The sequence below is a fragment of the Zalophus californianus genome, chromosome 10 (assembly GCF_009762305.2).
Source record: "Zalophus californianus isolate mZalCal1 chromosome 10, mZalCal1.pri.v2, whole genome shotgun sequence".
NCBI lineage: Eukaryota > Metazoa > Chordata > Mammalia > Carnivora > Otariidae > Zalophus > Zalophus californianus.
This window is the reverse complement of record NC_045604.1, coordinates 111,989,630-112,005,388: the sequence shown is the minus strand read 5'-3', so window position 1 is coordinate 112,005,388 and position 15,759 is coordinate 111,989,630. Positions and strand designations below refer to the sequence as shown.

General features: G+C 48.7%; 1 protein-coding gene across 1 annotated transcript in view; it reads right to left on the bottom strand.

Moving 5' to 3' along the window:
- The window catches only part of GNA12 (G protein subunit alpha 12), a 107,929-nt gene that overhangs the window by 3,402 nt on the left and 88,768 nt on the right, over nucleotides 1-15,759 (bottom strand). Inside the window, exon 3 of the mRNA XM_027613100.2 lies at nucleotides 537-587. Within this exon, the coding sequence (XP_027468901.1) occupies nucleotides 537-587 (51 nt within the window). The remainder of the gene's footprint in view (nucleotides 1-536; nucleotides 588-15,759) is intronic.

The window sequence follows — 15,759 nt, the reverse complement described above, 5'->3', positions numbered from 1 at the left end:
AAACAAGCAGCGCACACGGGAAAACACGGACATGAGACACGCGGGCAGATCCCCGAGTAGACCGGACGGCAGTCGATACGGAGGAATGCTGCGGATGTCTTAGGAGCAACAGTGGTGTCGCGGGCAGGATCCCATTACTGTGGAACGATGCGAGGATGCGTGTGCTCCTGGCGGGGGGCGGCCCGGGGGCTCATCCAACGATTTGCCCTTGTGTGTGTGTTTCCCATCAATAAAACGTTAAAGGAAATCCTCCGTTCACTAAAGAATCCCTGTGTCCTCTGCGGTAGTCCGAGCGAGAACATGAGGAGGAGGGAATGCTCACGCCACGCACGGACATTCCCTCCACACTGACCCAGAGTCGGGAGCTGAGTGAGGGCAAGACATGACAGCCCTGCCCACAGTCATTGGATGCGGGGCGCAGGGCGCCCAAGGATGGTGCGCACACCTGCAGGCTGGGGGCCGCCCTGGCCTCCACGCACACACTTCCTAACCCTGGCTCACGGTTCTCAGGGGCGGGGGGTGGGGTCTGTACTCACCAGTTGGCCGATCCGGTCCAAGTTATCCAGAAAGTACTTCACCGATTCACCCTGTCACAGAGGAAAAACACGCACAACTCAGTTTTGGTGGAGAACCCTGATTTGGCCACTAGGAGATAACAGAATCACATGAGTGTTGTTTCCCCTCTGTATAAATGGGAAGGCAAAGAGACTAAGAGCACACAGGCATTTTCAAAAATTAAAAACACGGTTGAAAACATTTTTAAATGCAGTTTCTCTAGAATTCAGATTCAGACTGTGTTTTCAAAGTACCCTGGGTGAGTCTGGTGACGGGCAGGGTGCTGCGGGCTAACCCTTCCTTTCCAGACACGCACACTGGCCTGCTCCAGAGCCAGAAGCTTACGTTAGGGCCCTGTGAGCAGTCCTGCTTGGACAGAGATGGCCCAGGGCACTGTGGACGTGGTCTCTAGAGAGGGCAAATCTTCAACGACAGGCCTGTGACCACATACTTTCCAGTTTCCGGAAACGGGCCTAACATTCCACTGCTGCCCCCGTCTGTACGACCTGATTCGCAGCCTCGAACGAGAACCTTCAGTTTGGATTCCTGCGGTGGAACAGTGAGCCCATCACTGCCTGGACGTTCTCTGCCCTGAACGCCCATACAGAGACCGTTCTCCAGTGAACGTGCACCTTACGGTCACCCTGGGCCCCGTTTGAGGAGAAGCGTTTAGAGGGTGTTCAAACACTGATGGAAAGGAGCGGAACAGAGGAAGGGGTGAGCGCACAGCTACGGCAATTTTCCCTCAAGAAGCAGAAGGCAGACGAGTCCTCGCGCCCCGCACACAGGGAGGACGCAGCTTCCCACAGGCACCACCGGATGGCGCGTGGTGGCTCGGGCTCCCTTATGCGGGCCTGGGGACAGTCCCGCCAGGGAAGCCCACGTCCGCCTGCATTCACACAGAAGGGTGCAGGCGGCAGGCTGACACCCTAGACCGTCATGGAGGAGACCATCGGAAAGGTGAGGGATTACGGCTCAAGCCTGTGACTTTATATAGAACAGTAAAGGAAACCGATGAAAATGGCAAGGGCAGTGCCCTGACCGCTGGAGTTCTCCCCCAGTCTGCCTCCAACAGGCCCCAAGAAGACAGTAAGGAGTCAGCTTGCTTCAATGGGAGTCATATGTCCCGTTTTACGTCCCTCCAGCCTTTTGGAGGATTGACAAGGCAGCAGTTTTAAGGGGGATGGAAACACGCATCACACACACTCTAGCACAGAGGAGGATTCGCACATGCAGTTCTCCCAAACGTCAGGGTGTGGTGGGTGCAGTCTGCTCTCTGCTCTAGGGACACACAAGCAGGAGAGATGGCACCTGGGGCTCCAGGATGGACACCCCGCTCCCTGGCACCCCGCCTCTGCCACTCTGCCAGCTGTACCCTTCGGTGTCTGTCCCCTTTGGACACCAGCTTGGGTGTGGGGACAGCCATCTCCACAGGGTGAGGCAGCTGGTCCAAGAAGGGGCCGCAGAGAAACCCACCTGATCCGTGACTTCCCCCACAACCACGTCTCTCTCAGCCCCCCTGCCTCCCACTTGGGGACTCTGGAGGTGCAAGGAGAGCCGATGGATGCCGGCAGTGTCTGCGCACCGGGAGGCCAGCTGGTGGCAGCCCCTCACAGCCTGGGCCACCCTGGGTCACTCTGAGGCATGCGGTGGCACCGGGAGAAAAGAAAGCGGGGTTTGGTGTGGTTGGGCAAAAAGTCAGGGCAACGCCGATGCCCCGGCCAACATCCCGTCACCACAGCATGACAACTCTCCTGGGGAAACACTGACACATGTGTGCTCACCCCAACGGTACAGGTGTGAAAGGAAAAGTGCCCCAGAGGACACAATGAAGGATGAGCTAAGTATTAAAAAAGCGAGAAAGCTGTTATGTCCCAGTTTGAATGGAAAGATCCCTAGTGAGCCTGAAGTCAGGGTCACCCCACCTGCTCTCCAAATGTTAGCACCCTTTCACTCCTTCAGAGGTACAAGATTTATCTGGGGCTCTCTGCCACTGCGTGCATGCTTGGGGGGGGCTGGTGCACGAGGAGGGGGAGCCCAGTCTCATGCCAGGCCTGCCTCTTCTTGGCACTAACTTGTGGGTCCCTGCGGTAGCTGCCCTGGGACTGTCTGTCCACAGAGCTCTCCCGTCAAGGCAAGGAGGAAAGAGGAGAATCAGCTCGTTTGGACCAGCAAGGAGTCACTGAGCTCCACACTCCGTGGCCCCTCCAGGCTGAGTGGGAACCATGGTTTGGATGCTGTGGTTTACCGCCAGGGACTGAGGGGTATGCCATCGGATTCGACATGCAGTCTACGGAACGATCATTTGCACGGGCTTCACGGTTCCCAGAGCACCAGTTCCTTACAACGTCCAGGTTTAAATTCTGACAGATTTCCAACACTGGGGAAAGGAGTCATGTCTTGGGAGAAATGGCAAGTGGCAGGAACTAAGGAGCCACCACAGAATGAACCACTTAGCACCCGCTGCAGACTGTGCCACCCGCCCCCATCATGTGCTGAAACCTAGGCCCCAGGGCCATGGCATCAGGGCTTTGCAGGGTGGAGCCCTCGTGAACAGGGTCAGCGCCCTAATAAAAGAGACCCCAGAGCTCTGGCCCCGCCTCCAATCTCGTGAGGACACAGCAAGAAGACACCATCCATGAACCAGGAGGGGGCTCTCACCACACCCCGAGTCTGCGGGCACCTTGACCTTGGGCTTTCCAGCTTCCAGAATATTTCTCACAATCACAGGTTAGGTATGTTTATCGGCAGACCAAACAGACAAAGATGGCACCTTTACAAAAAGAGGATCACGTGTGGCCACACAGTCCCGGGGTCCTCTTGATGGCCACTGCAGTCTCATGGTCTGACGAGAAAGAGTACATGAGAAATGGGCTTTTTATAACCCTCCTTGGTCAGAAAATCTAAGTCACTTCTTTAATAATACCATGGATCCATGGAGTAGACGAGACAAAAATTTGTTAGGATGTGCTCAGAGGCTACTAGGCACAGGCTTGACATCAGACTGCTTTCCTGACCCAATTCCCAAGAAATGTGCATTTTTATTACCAGCAGCTGGACGAGTGTGGGGGGTGCTGGTGGTGGAGAAGGGGGGCTGATCAGTTTCAAGCAGCAGCGGGTCTTTTTGGGGTGCTTGCAGTTGTGCCACAGACAGGCAAATGTGGCTGGAAGACAGTAGGCAGGGCCTGGACATATCACACCCATAAAGACAATGAGCTTTTAGGCAAATGGACTCTATTCTTCATGACATCTTCCCTGGGAGCACCTATCACCCACACCTGCTGCAGACAAATCACACATAGCGGGCTCGCTGCTGCTTTGAAGCTTCTGTCCCCATCACCAGACACACCCCTGCACACCCGTCCGTCCATGTGCTGGCGGTCCCTGCATTATGAACCAGCCCTGTCAGTGGACATCGGCTGACCTCATGCACCTCATGCAGCTAATTCAAGACCGCAACTGAATAGACTCGGCTCTTTCAACACCGCATAAGACCAGGCCGTCAAGATCAATCCTCCAGGGGCGCCTGGGTGGCTCAGTCATTAAGCAAGCGTCTGCCTTCGGCTCAGGTCATGATCCCGGGGTCCTGGGATCAAGCCCCGCATCGGGCTCCCTGCTCAGTGGGAAGCCTGCTTCTCCCTCTCCCACTCGCCCTGCTTATGTTCCCTCTCTCGCTGTGTCTCTCTCTGTCAAATAAATAAAAATAAAAATCTTAAGAAAAAAAAAAAGGATCAATATTCCAGGTTGACTGGTCACACCCGTTTTCCTGCCAGCGATGAGACCCGTTCTCCCACACCCTCGGTTCAGTTCCTGGTACTTCCTGCCAGTGCCGCGGGCTGACGGGTGTGCAGGGACGGCGGTTACAAAGAGAAACAGGAACCTGCACTTGGGGCCAGTGCCTTTTCAGTTTGAAATCCTATCTCTGCACACATGAGCTGTTCCTATAGTTCCTGGACCCAGTGAGGTTGATATTGGTATTCTAAAATGGGGTTAGTCACATGGGACGGAGACACAGGGCTTGTCAATGGTGAGCTAGAGGACTCAGAAGTTTACTTCACTCGTTTAAACATATTACGAAGACAAATTTTAAAACTGTATATTAGAAACAACAACAAAGTATTCCAAAGGTCAGATTTTCATTACTTACAAATATCATATTTAAGACATAACTTTGGCTTTATAGAGATGCTAACCAGTGTTTGAATAGAGAACTACAAATACTTAAAAAAAATTATGTAACTCCCCACAGGAAACCCTTCACTTGGATTCAGGCTTTGCCAATACCTATGACATTTCACTGGGGTCTTGTGAGAGTAAATGATATCACAGCTGTGAAAGTATTCTGGAAAAAGATAAAGCATCATATTAATATACACCATAGACATAGAGATTCTCAAATTTTAATCTGGGTGCCTATAAATTGTTGCTAATTTGTAATCCTAAAATATTAGGTACAAGATTCACTGTAGCACCTCTACAATATCAAAAGCCCGGGAAGAACCCAAGTGTCTACAGACGGAAGGCCGGCTGGACAAAGCATGTCATCTTCACGTGGGGGGTCAGAGGCGGTGTGGAGAGCGGATGGCTGACACACGGGTACGTGAAAGAAGCCAGGGGCATGACAGAGTCTCCCTGTGTAAGAAGCGGTGGGGAATTAAAGCAGTCGCTATTTGCGTATATTTAAGACAGGAGACACAGAATGATAAACCAGTGACAGATAAAAATGATGAAGTACAGGGGAGAGAAGGACGGGGGAGGAGACACACGGGCAGAAGCTAGACGTCTCAGAATGCATTCTGACTTTGGAACCATGCAGATATCTTGCATAGTTAAAAACAAAATTTATTTAAAATATCAACCCCTCAAAATGGAAACCAAACTGCAACAAGTGAACCTAACAGCGTGTCAAGTGGGGGCAGAGCCCAGGCCCCCGGCGGCCGAGCACTTCTGCCCCCGAACGTGCAGGTGTGGAGGGAGCTGGCCTGAGGCTGGCTCACGCTGGCAGTCCTTGTCTTACGGGGTGTCCCTGTGCTTGTGACGTCCCCCACCCCAGTTCCCGGGGACAGCTGCTCCTTCCCAACCGTGATTAAGACCCCAGGAAAAGGTCCACCGTGAGCGCTTTAAAGTGCCAGGCCTCTCTCATCTGGGATTTTTCTTTTCTCCAACTGAGGTCAAATTCACATAACATAAAATTAACGATTTAAAGGTGTATATAGGGTGCCTGGCTGGCTCAGTCAGTGGAGCGACTCAATCTCGGGGTTGTGGGTTCGAGCCCCACACTGGGTGTAGAGATTACTGAAATCAATAAAACCTAAAAAAATAAAATCCTGAAAAGCAAGTGTCTACAACACAGTGGCATGTAGCGTCTTCGCGGTGATATGCAACCGCCAGCTCTACCTTGTTTGAAGACGCTGTTGTCACCCCTGAAGGCAGCAGGTACTCTGCTTGTTCTGCTTGGCACCCCTCGCTCACAGCTCACCCATGACGCAGCAGCTGTGAGTGCCCCCGTTCTCTAGCTGAATACCCCCTGCACAGGCGCACCGTCGTGTTCACCCACTGCCCAGTGGGCGGGCATCCGGACGGCCTCCAGCACTTGGCTACGGCTAGGAACATTCACACAGAAGTTTTCATTTGAACACCCGTTTTCAATCCTTTTGGGCATATATTCCACCTAGTAGTGGAATTTCTGTGTCATATGGCAATTCTAGGTTTAATTTTTTGAGGAACCACCACACTGTGTTCCACGGCAACCACCCCCAGTCGCATCTACACCAGCAAAGGTGAGAAGGCTTCCCACCCCCCCGACCCTCGCTAGCCTGCGGCCACGCTCGTACATGTGAAGCGGCATTTCACTGGGGTCTTGTCTGGGTTTAAGGCGGCGCTGTCCGTACATGAGGAACTCTGCGCGTGTATGAAGAGCTGCTAGGCTCATCCCTGAAACAGTTCTGCAAGGTTAGTTGTATGAATTATAGACTCAGCCTTGACAATCACAGATTTATTTATTTAAGATTTTATTTATTTGAGAGAGAGAATGAGAGAGAGAGCATGGGGGGGGGGAAGGTCAGAGGGAGAAGGAGACCCCCCGCTGAGCAGGGAGCCCGATGCGGGACTCGATCCCGGGACTCCAGGATCATGACCTGAGCCGAAGGCAGTCGCCCAACCAACTGAGCCACCCAGGCGCCTGACAACCACAGATTTAGATTCTCCATTTCTATCACAGGGACCACCACAGAAAATGAGCTAGAAAGAAATTCCAGAGCATGATTTTAGACATTATCTTCCTCCAGATAAGAAAGCACCGACATCAGAGGGTGAGGGAGGCTGGGAGTAGGGGTGGGAAGGGAGAGGGCTTAGCGAGTTCCTAAAGGTTTCCACTGCAGAATCCCACCTTTCTGATCCCACATGTAAAGAACCTCCAAGTTGTCACTCCAGTCCTCACAACAAGACAAAAGCTGAGGAAGCTGAAAACCAAGAACCCTTCTTAGATTCGTCCCAGATTTGATGTTACAGGGCAAACCACTGCCCCCCCACCTTGGAGAGGCAGGTGAATACAGAGACTTACAGCTTACTGGGGACAGAAAACGCGGCTGGAGCCAGCAACTGATACATTATGCCTGACTTTCACCAGAAAATGACAGTGCCCGCTAAAAGGCAAAAATCACAGCCTGAAGAGATGAAGCAAGCATCGGAGCCAGACTCTGGTATGGCAGAGGTTTTGCAATTAACAGACTAGGAATTTAAAATAATTATGATTTATATGCTAAGGGTTCTAGTGGAAAAAGTGCACAACATTCAAGAACAGATGGGAAATGCAAGCAGGGAGAGGGAAACTTCTTCCATGAAGCACATGGAAACCAAGAAGAAATCACAAAATACATTAGAAAATATTTGGGGGGGGGCCTGGGTGGCTCAGTAGGCTAAGTGTCTGACTTCGGCTCAGATCATTATCTCAGGGTCCTGTGATAGAGCCCTGCATCGGGCTCTGTGCTCAGGGGGGAGTCTACTTGAGGATTCTCTCTCTCCCTCTGTCCATACCCCTGTGCTCTCTCAAATAAACAAATAAAATCTTAAAAAAAAAAATACTTTCAGATGTAATTAATGTATTATTTAGGGGAGAAATCTGTACCTCTAAATTTAGTGATCTATAAAGTGAATCACTACACTGTACACCTAAAACTAATATAAAACTGTATGTTAACTATACTGCAATTAAAATAAAAAATATTTATGTTAGAAAAGAAAAATGATCCAAAATCACTGAAGTTTCTTTCTCAAAAAGCCTAAAAGGGAAGAGCAAAGAAAACCCAAGGGGAGTAGAAGGAAGGAAATAAAAAAGACCACATATCACTGAAATAGGAAATGGATGGATGCACAATGAAAAAAATTAATGGGGCCAAAAGTTGGCTCTTCAAAAAGGCCAACAAAATGTGTAACATACTAGCCAGAGTAATCCAGTAAGAACAAGGGGAATCACTAGCACCGGCAATGAAAGAGGAATTACACTACGGACCCTACAGACATGACAGAGATATTAAGAGAACGTTATGAATAACTTCATGCTAACGAACTGGATTTCTTCAATGAAATGGACAAAACTCTTTAAAGATTTCAATTTACCAACAGTGAAACCTGAATAGACCTATGTTTACTTTTAAAAAACATGAATGTTAAAAAAAATAAAACATGAATTTGTTATAAAAAATGTTCCCAAAAAGAAAACCCGAGGCCCAGTGGTTTCATTGGTGAATTCTATCAAACACTCAAAGAGGTAACACTAATCTTATGCAAACTTTTAAAGAAAACCAAAGAGGAAGAATACCTGCTAATGCCTTTTATGAGGCCAGCACAACCCTGATACCAGACCAGAAAGCAAAACTCCAGATCAAAGCCTTCTTGTACAGACACAGTATTCTTCACAAAACCTCAGCAAGTTGTGGTATTGCGATTTATGGTAAGAAATGCATATTTGGTCTTCATCCCCTGGCAGGCAGGGCTCCTAAAAGCCTTGGGATTTTCCTAAATGATAAAGAGATAAAGGTATCTTTTATAATTCATAACAAACCCCTTTCAACCTCACCTGTGTTTACGTTAATGAGGTGACTTTTGGAAAGCTCTCAAGGATAGGGGCTGGTCCCCAGAGGAACCAACCATGATTAGAAGGTTGGAACTTTCAGCCCCACCCCTGACCACTGGGGAGGGGTGAGAGGCTGGAAGTTGAATCAATCACCAATGGACAATGATTAATCAATCATGCCTATATAATGAAGCCTCCATAAAAATCTCTAAAGTATAGGATTTGGAGAGCTTCTAGGTTGCTCAACAAAAATGTTTCCATTTTTGGGGGGTGGTGCACCCCAAACTCCAAAAGGACAAAAGCTCCTATGCTCAGGACCCTTCTGGAATGGCATTGCCCTGTGTATCTCTTTGTCTAGCTGTTCATTTGTATCCTTTAATATCCTTTGTAATAAACAGGTAATCTAGGAAGTAAACAACTGGAATATAAAATTTGAAAAAAAGCAATTCCACTTAGCACTAAGGAACACAATATATTTAGGAACAGTTTTTTTTGTTTTGTTTTGCTACAGATTTTGTAGTTTGACATAATTATAGATGCACAGAAGGTTGTAAAGATAGTAGAGGTCTGTGCACATCCCCCCATTTCCCTCGATGATTACATCTCATGTTAGTACAGTACCATATCAAAACTAGGGAACTGACGTGGGTACAATGTGTGTGTTCAGCTCTACCCACTTCATCACATCTGTAAATTTGTTTAACTACCGTCCCTTCCACAACCGAGGGAGAGATGTGATCTGTGAGCACGGAGAGCTCCCCCCAGACATCCCTACAGTCACCCACCCTCCTTCCTGCCGCCCCTAACCCCTGGCAGCCGCTAACGTCACTGCCACTCTTTAGTCAGTCACTGATCCGATTGCTGTCTGTGTAGTGTCACCTTTTCTAGAATGTACCTTAAATGGAATCATACAGCAAGTGACCTTTTGAAACTGGCTTTTTCAGTCAGCAGAAATGCCTTGAGATCCAACCAGTTGTGTGTATCAACAGTTTGTTCCTTTTTACTGCTGAGTAGTCTCCAATGACAGGGATGCACTGTGGCTTCTTCCACCTTTCACCCATTTGGAGACGCTGTGGCTGTGGCTATTACAAGTAAAGCTGCCGTCAACAGTCATGTATGGGTGCTGTGTGGACAGAGTTTCCATTTCTCTGGGATAAGTGCTTAGGAGATGGCTGGGTCACATAGTTAAGTACATATTTAGGGTTTAGAAGAAAATCCCAGGCTGTCAACCAGGACAGCTGCACCATCTTACATCCCCGCCAGCAACGTGGGAGAGACCTGGTTTCTCCACATCCTCACCACCTTTGTTTGGTATGGCTATGTTGCTTTTCTGACTTCTATTATGTACCTCAGCATGGTTTTGCATTTCCCCTAGTCTGCAATGTCCCAGTGGCTGGTGATGCTGAGCATCTTTCCACATGCTTATTTGCCATGTGCACATCCTCTTGGGGGAGATCTCTTGATATCTTTTGCCCACTTTCTAGTTGGATTGTTTTATTATTGTTGAGTTTCAAGAACTCTTTATGTATTCTAAAGAAGGGTCCTTGGTTGGATGTGTGGTTGGCAAATATTTTCTGTCTGTAGTCTTTTAAGGGGGTCTTTTTGCAGAGCAAAAGTTGTCATTTTGAAAAAATCAAAATTGACTTTTTTTCAAAAATGATTTTTTTCTCTTACGGGTTTTGCATTCGGGGTCATATCTAAGAATACTTCACCCAGCCTCAGGTCCCAGAGTTGCTACTATGTTCTCAAAACTTTCTATTTTACATTTAAGTCTATGCTCCAGTCTACGTCGCGCCTAAGATCCTGAGATTTAGTCATGGTTCTTTTCCTCTCTTTTTTGGTCTATGGATATCCATCTGCTCCAGCACCACCCGTGAGAGGCTAGCCTTCCTTTGTTGGACTGCTTCTGCACCTGTGCCAAAATCGGTTGGGCATACTTGGCATGGCGCTAGCTTTGGGTCTGTTCTGCTGACCCATGTGCCCCTCTCTCTGCCAATACCACTGTGGGGATTACCACATACCACTACGCTCGTGCCTCTCCATACAAATTTTGGAATAATCATATTTATATTTACAGACAGTCTGGCTGAGATTTTAGTAGGAACAGAAATCTGTATATGAATGTGGGGAGAACAGACACTGTCCCTCTGGTGAGTCTCCTAATCCAGGAGTATGATCCATCTTCTCCATCTGTTCAGATCTTCTGATTTCTTTAATGAGTGTCCTGTCATTTTTAATCCTACAAGTCCCGTATGTGTTTTGCTAAATTTACATCAAAGCATTTCCCCTTTTTTTGAGCACTTGTTAATGGTATTGGCGTTTTAAATTTCCATTTCCATGTGCTTGTTGCTAGCATACAGAAATAACGTTCACTTTTTACATGTATCCTGTAGCCTTGCTGAATTGACTTAACTAGTTCTGTGACTTTTTGGGTGGTTCCTTGGCATTTTCTATATCATCTGCCAATAGGAACTTTTTGGATATGTGTGCCCCAGGTTTCCTTTCTTATATTTGCTGCCTTATTGCAGGAGCTAAAATGGATTTTTTAAAAAAGGTTAAAAACCTCTTCTTTGGAAACTGTAGAAGACTGGCGCAAAAAATTCAAGACCTAAGTGACTGGAGAGATGTGCCCTGTTCATGAATTTCAGAAGCCTCAATATTGTTAAGATGCCAGTTCTTCCCAAATTGATCTAGAGACTCGGTACAATGCCAATTAAAATCCCAGCAGGCTTTTTTTTTTGGCAGAAAATGACAAGCTCATTTTAAAAACATATTTTTAAAAAGTGACCTAGAGTAACTTAATTTTATGAAAGGGACCATGTCTTTACAATGCCTGATCTCAAGACTCTTCTATGAAGTGGGGGTCAGAGTGGGACTCTGGCGAAAGGCAAGGCGTTCAGACAACCGAGCAGAAACGAGAGTCTGGGAACAGGACCCCCTGCAGACGCCAAGTGGGTTTTGACAGTTGCCAAGGCAACTCGAGTGGGGGAAAGGAACATCGTTTCAAAAAATGGTGCTAGAAAGACTGGTGATCTGTATGGGGCAGAAAAAGGAACACAGATCCTTATCTATATCATTATAGATGAAAATGATGAGACGAAAATTAACTCAAACTGTGTTCACAGACCTAAATGTAAAAACAACAATTAAAACTACAGACTTCAAAAAAAAAAAAAACAAAAAACCCCACATAGGTGAAAATCTTTGCACTGCTGGGTTAGGAAAAGACGCCTGTGCAGGCAGAAGGGTCAGATGCGCCTCAACCACTTGTGCCCATGTACAATCTCTCCCTTGAGCAGGGGCAGAGCCCGTGGAGAGCAGGCGGCAGCACTCCCGGACTGGGCTACTCGGAGCTGAGCCAGGGAGATGATCCTGGGTCGGCGTGATCTAAGCAGGCGAGCCTTTTCCAAGAGGCACCAAGCTGTGAGCGGAGGGGCCCCGTGGCACGGAACCCAGGGCTGCGCCTGGGAGACCAGAGCAGCTACCGGCCGATGACACAGAACGGCGCTGTCACACAGCTGCAAGGAAATGAGTTCTGCCAATGACAGGAGAGCTGGAAAAGGCCATCGGTGAGATCACAGCCCCACGGACCCCTTCATCTCAGCCTAGAGATTGCGAGAGCGGACCCAGTGAACTCCAGGCACCAGGACTCCTGACCCGCGTGCACTGTGAGCCCGTGCATCCGTGTGGTGGTTTTACCTGGCTACATCGTAACAATTAGGTACCTGGCAACGGGACTAGGAAAGAAAGGGTCACCTTCACTTGTACGTCCTTAGCTTACCAGGTGTCTTGGCACTTTGGTACCGAATGCTTGTGGGTGAACGAAGACATGGCTTTTTTTCAAAGCAGTCTTCTTCTAGTGCTAGCTTAGACGTTATTTCCTCAGATAACTCGGTGGGTTGCTGACTTGTGTTTGGTGTCTAGGATCGATCTAGAGAAACTTGCCCCCACACTGGAACGGCAGTAAGGAATGATTTACCCTCCTCCTTATAATGGAGCCTCCTGATTCCAAAGACAGAAGCTCTAAAACCTAGTGAGTGTCTAAAAATCTCTTGCTTAGGCATTAGTCATTTGTTAACTCAAAACAAAGGGGATGAGTCAGAATCTCGTTTCTTCAGGTTCTTTATGGAAAGCCCCTGCACTTTTACTGACTTACTCAAGTCAAACAAAGGAAACCCCTCCCCCAAACGCAGTATCTCCCAATCTATCACTATTTACCGTATTAGAAATTAGAACCTGACAGATTTTAAAAATACTGGAACAGACAAGCATAAGTCTAGTTAGCCATCAGAGTGATGACATTGTCACATGCCATGTGGTTTCTGGAAAAGTCCACTGGCCACTCCTGAGTGAATGAGAGTGAAAAAGACACAGGATAACTCAGTATTATTCTGAAAGTTGTATTGGTCTTGAGGAGCTCCTGACAAGGTCTCAGGACCACCAGACCACACTCTGAGAACCACTGCCCTAGAGACCTCCATATGTGCACCAGAATGCTCCCAGCGGCAGGATCATCAAAGCCAAAGCTGGAAAAACCCAAAGTGCACCCCAAGTTCAATGGATACTAACTGGCAGCATCTTCTAGAACAGCACAGGAGAATGAACAAGAGGGAACTATTACCATGAGCATCAACATATTATGGTGAATCTCAAAATATTATGGTGAATGAAAAAATCCAAGTCACAGTAAAATAATTACACTATTCTTGATTTACATGATGCTTAAAAACTGGCAAAACTAAACCTAACAATAATTACAGTAGCTTAATACACATAAAGTGCTGACTATGTGCCCGGTGCTGATCTAAGTGCTATACACTTACTAACTCAATCCTCAAAACAATGCTTGTGGAAGGTATTACTGTTATTCCCATTTTACAGATGATAAAGCTGAGGCACAGAGGGGTTAAAACCAGGCCAGTTATAAGGTTCCTTAGTACTGCTTAGGGATACTTCGGTGGTAAATATACAGATAAAAGGAATGACGAGCCCAAATCTGAGCAACAGTTATGGCGGGTACGGCGGTGTATTCAATGGCAAGAGAGCGCACGGTGGACAGTAAATTACCACCAATGTTCTTCATCTGAGCGGCAGCTACAGACATTTGGCTTATTATATTTAAACTGTGTATATGTTTTCAGACCCTCTTCTGTATTCATACAGGATAGGAGAAATACTTACACATTTTACAATTTTAAAAAAGGAGGGGGGAGGGGGAGAGAGAGAGAGAAACGTAGTGAAGGGCGTCCCGGAACCACCCTGGGGCCGGCGTCTCCCTTCAAGCCGGCTCTCAGGAGACTGTGAACATCTCACTGGGGCTGTCCTGTAGCACTTTTCCCAGATCCCCCGGTGGAGGCTGCTTGCTTCCCACCCGCCCCTTCTCCTGCCACCAGGCTGTCACGGGACTATGAACACAATAGCAACATAAATACTCCATTTAAAAAGTGCTAAACAGACTAGACAAGCACCTGGCACTTCAAGGTTGAGGAAGTAAGAGGTGAACAAGGAAAGAGGCGCTGAGCGAGGCAGAGTGTGCTCCTGACCCGCTGCCCGCTCCGTCCTCTGCCTCGGGGAAGAAATGGAAACGTTGACAGAGGATTAAAAAGGTAGTCATTGGGAATTATTTAGGACTTCCAAGTACGGGAGAGATCACTTTTAGCAAACCAATTACCTAGGCCTGTTTCTAAGCAGTGCTGCCTTTGTGAGTCCATGCCTCATCTTCTCCCAAAGGTTTGACCAGCCCTGGAACACCGGGTGGGCCCATCACTGGTCATGGGCCGATCCGAGTCACCAATCCTGCTGCCCCTTCCCAGACACGAGGGCAAGCACACCAGAGTCTGCAGTGCCCTTCCAGCCATCTGGACGACACCAAGGTTCTCCTCCCCTCGGGGCACGGGGTGTTCTTTATCCCAAACCCCAGGACGCAGGGCCCCCGGGACAGAGGCCCCCCGAGGACGCAGGGCCAGCTGAGCTCTCAGGACGCCTCCTCCCAGAACCCGTGCAGGTCCCCTGGGCAGCCATCACACAGCCCGCGATTCCCACGAGAACCCCTTGGAAAGCCTGTGGCTGTCCCTTTAAGCCTCCCACCCCGCCCCCATGTCCCTCTCCCCTCCTTCTGCAGGCAGCTCATCCAGGGAGCTAAGTTTAGCTCCCACCACTTCCAGTCTTCCCTCCAGGGACATCCTCTGCTGGTGGGGTCACCCCAGCAGCACCGCTTTCCAGAGGCCCCAGACGCTTGCTTCGCTGGATGCATCAAGGGGCCTGACGAAGAAGAGCAGCCCGGTCCCGGGAGGACAGGGACCCCCCCACACAACAGTTTTGGGGGGTGGGGGTGGCACTCTTCTGCCTGGACTCTCCCTCACCCCAGTGCATTCTGTCCTCCTCGGTCGGGACAAGGGTGGCCTGGTCAATCCTCACACTCAGTGACTCACTTGGGGCCAGCCTGTTTTGGGCCCGAAACAAGAAAATCTAAACGGAGCCACCATACAATGCGCACCTCACAAACCCCGATCCATTTCCTCTGCCACCTGGACCTCGGCCGCGGAGTCCTTTACGACTCAGGCTCATGGAAGAAAACCCGGTCTGCATGGGAGTTCACGGGAGGTTCACGTCCCAGCCTGCTGCGCCCCCCCATCACTCAGAACCAGAACCCCGACCCAGACCTTTCTCCAGGCCGGGACAGAGGCACATGGGACAGAGGCTCCAATGGGAGCTACAAGACACACACGGTTCCAAGGATGGCTGATGTGGAGACAGAATTTGAGAAGTTACAGAGGGAAAAGAAGAGTAAAGAAAACCCAGGAAACATTTTTTTTTTAAGCAATCTCTACACCCAACACAGGGCCTGAACTCACAACCCCCAGACCAAGAGTTGCTGGCTCCACACACTGAGCTGGCCAGGCCCCCCAGTAAACATTATTAACCAGATGTGATCTGGACTCCATGCTTTTTGAAAGAGGAAACTGAAAGGGATCTTCTGTAGCCACTGGAACTGACTTCATCACCCTCCAGAACCACTGTTAGCTAATCTATGTCATCTCTAAGATAGAAACAACCCCCACTTCACAGCGTACGTGCTTCCAAAACCAGCCCCTCCACCCTAAACTCAAATATATTTTCACTTGATGTAC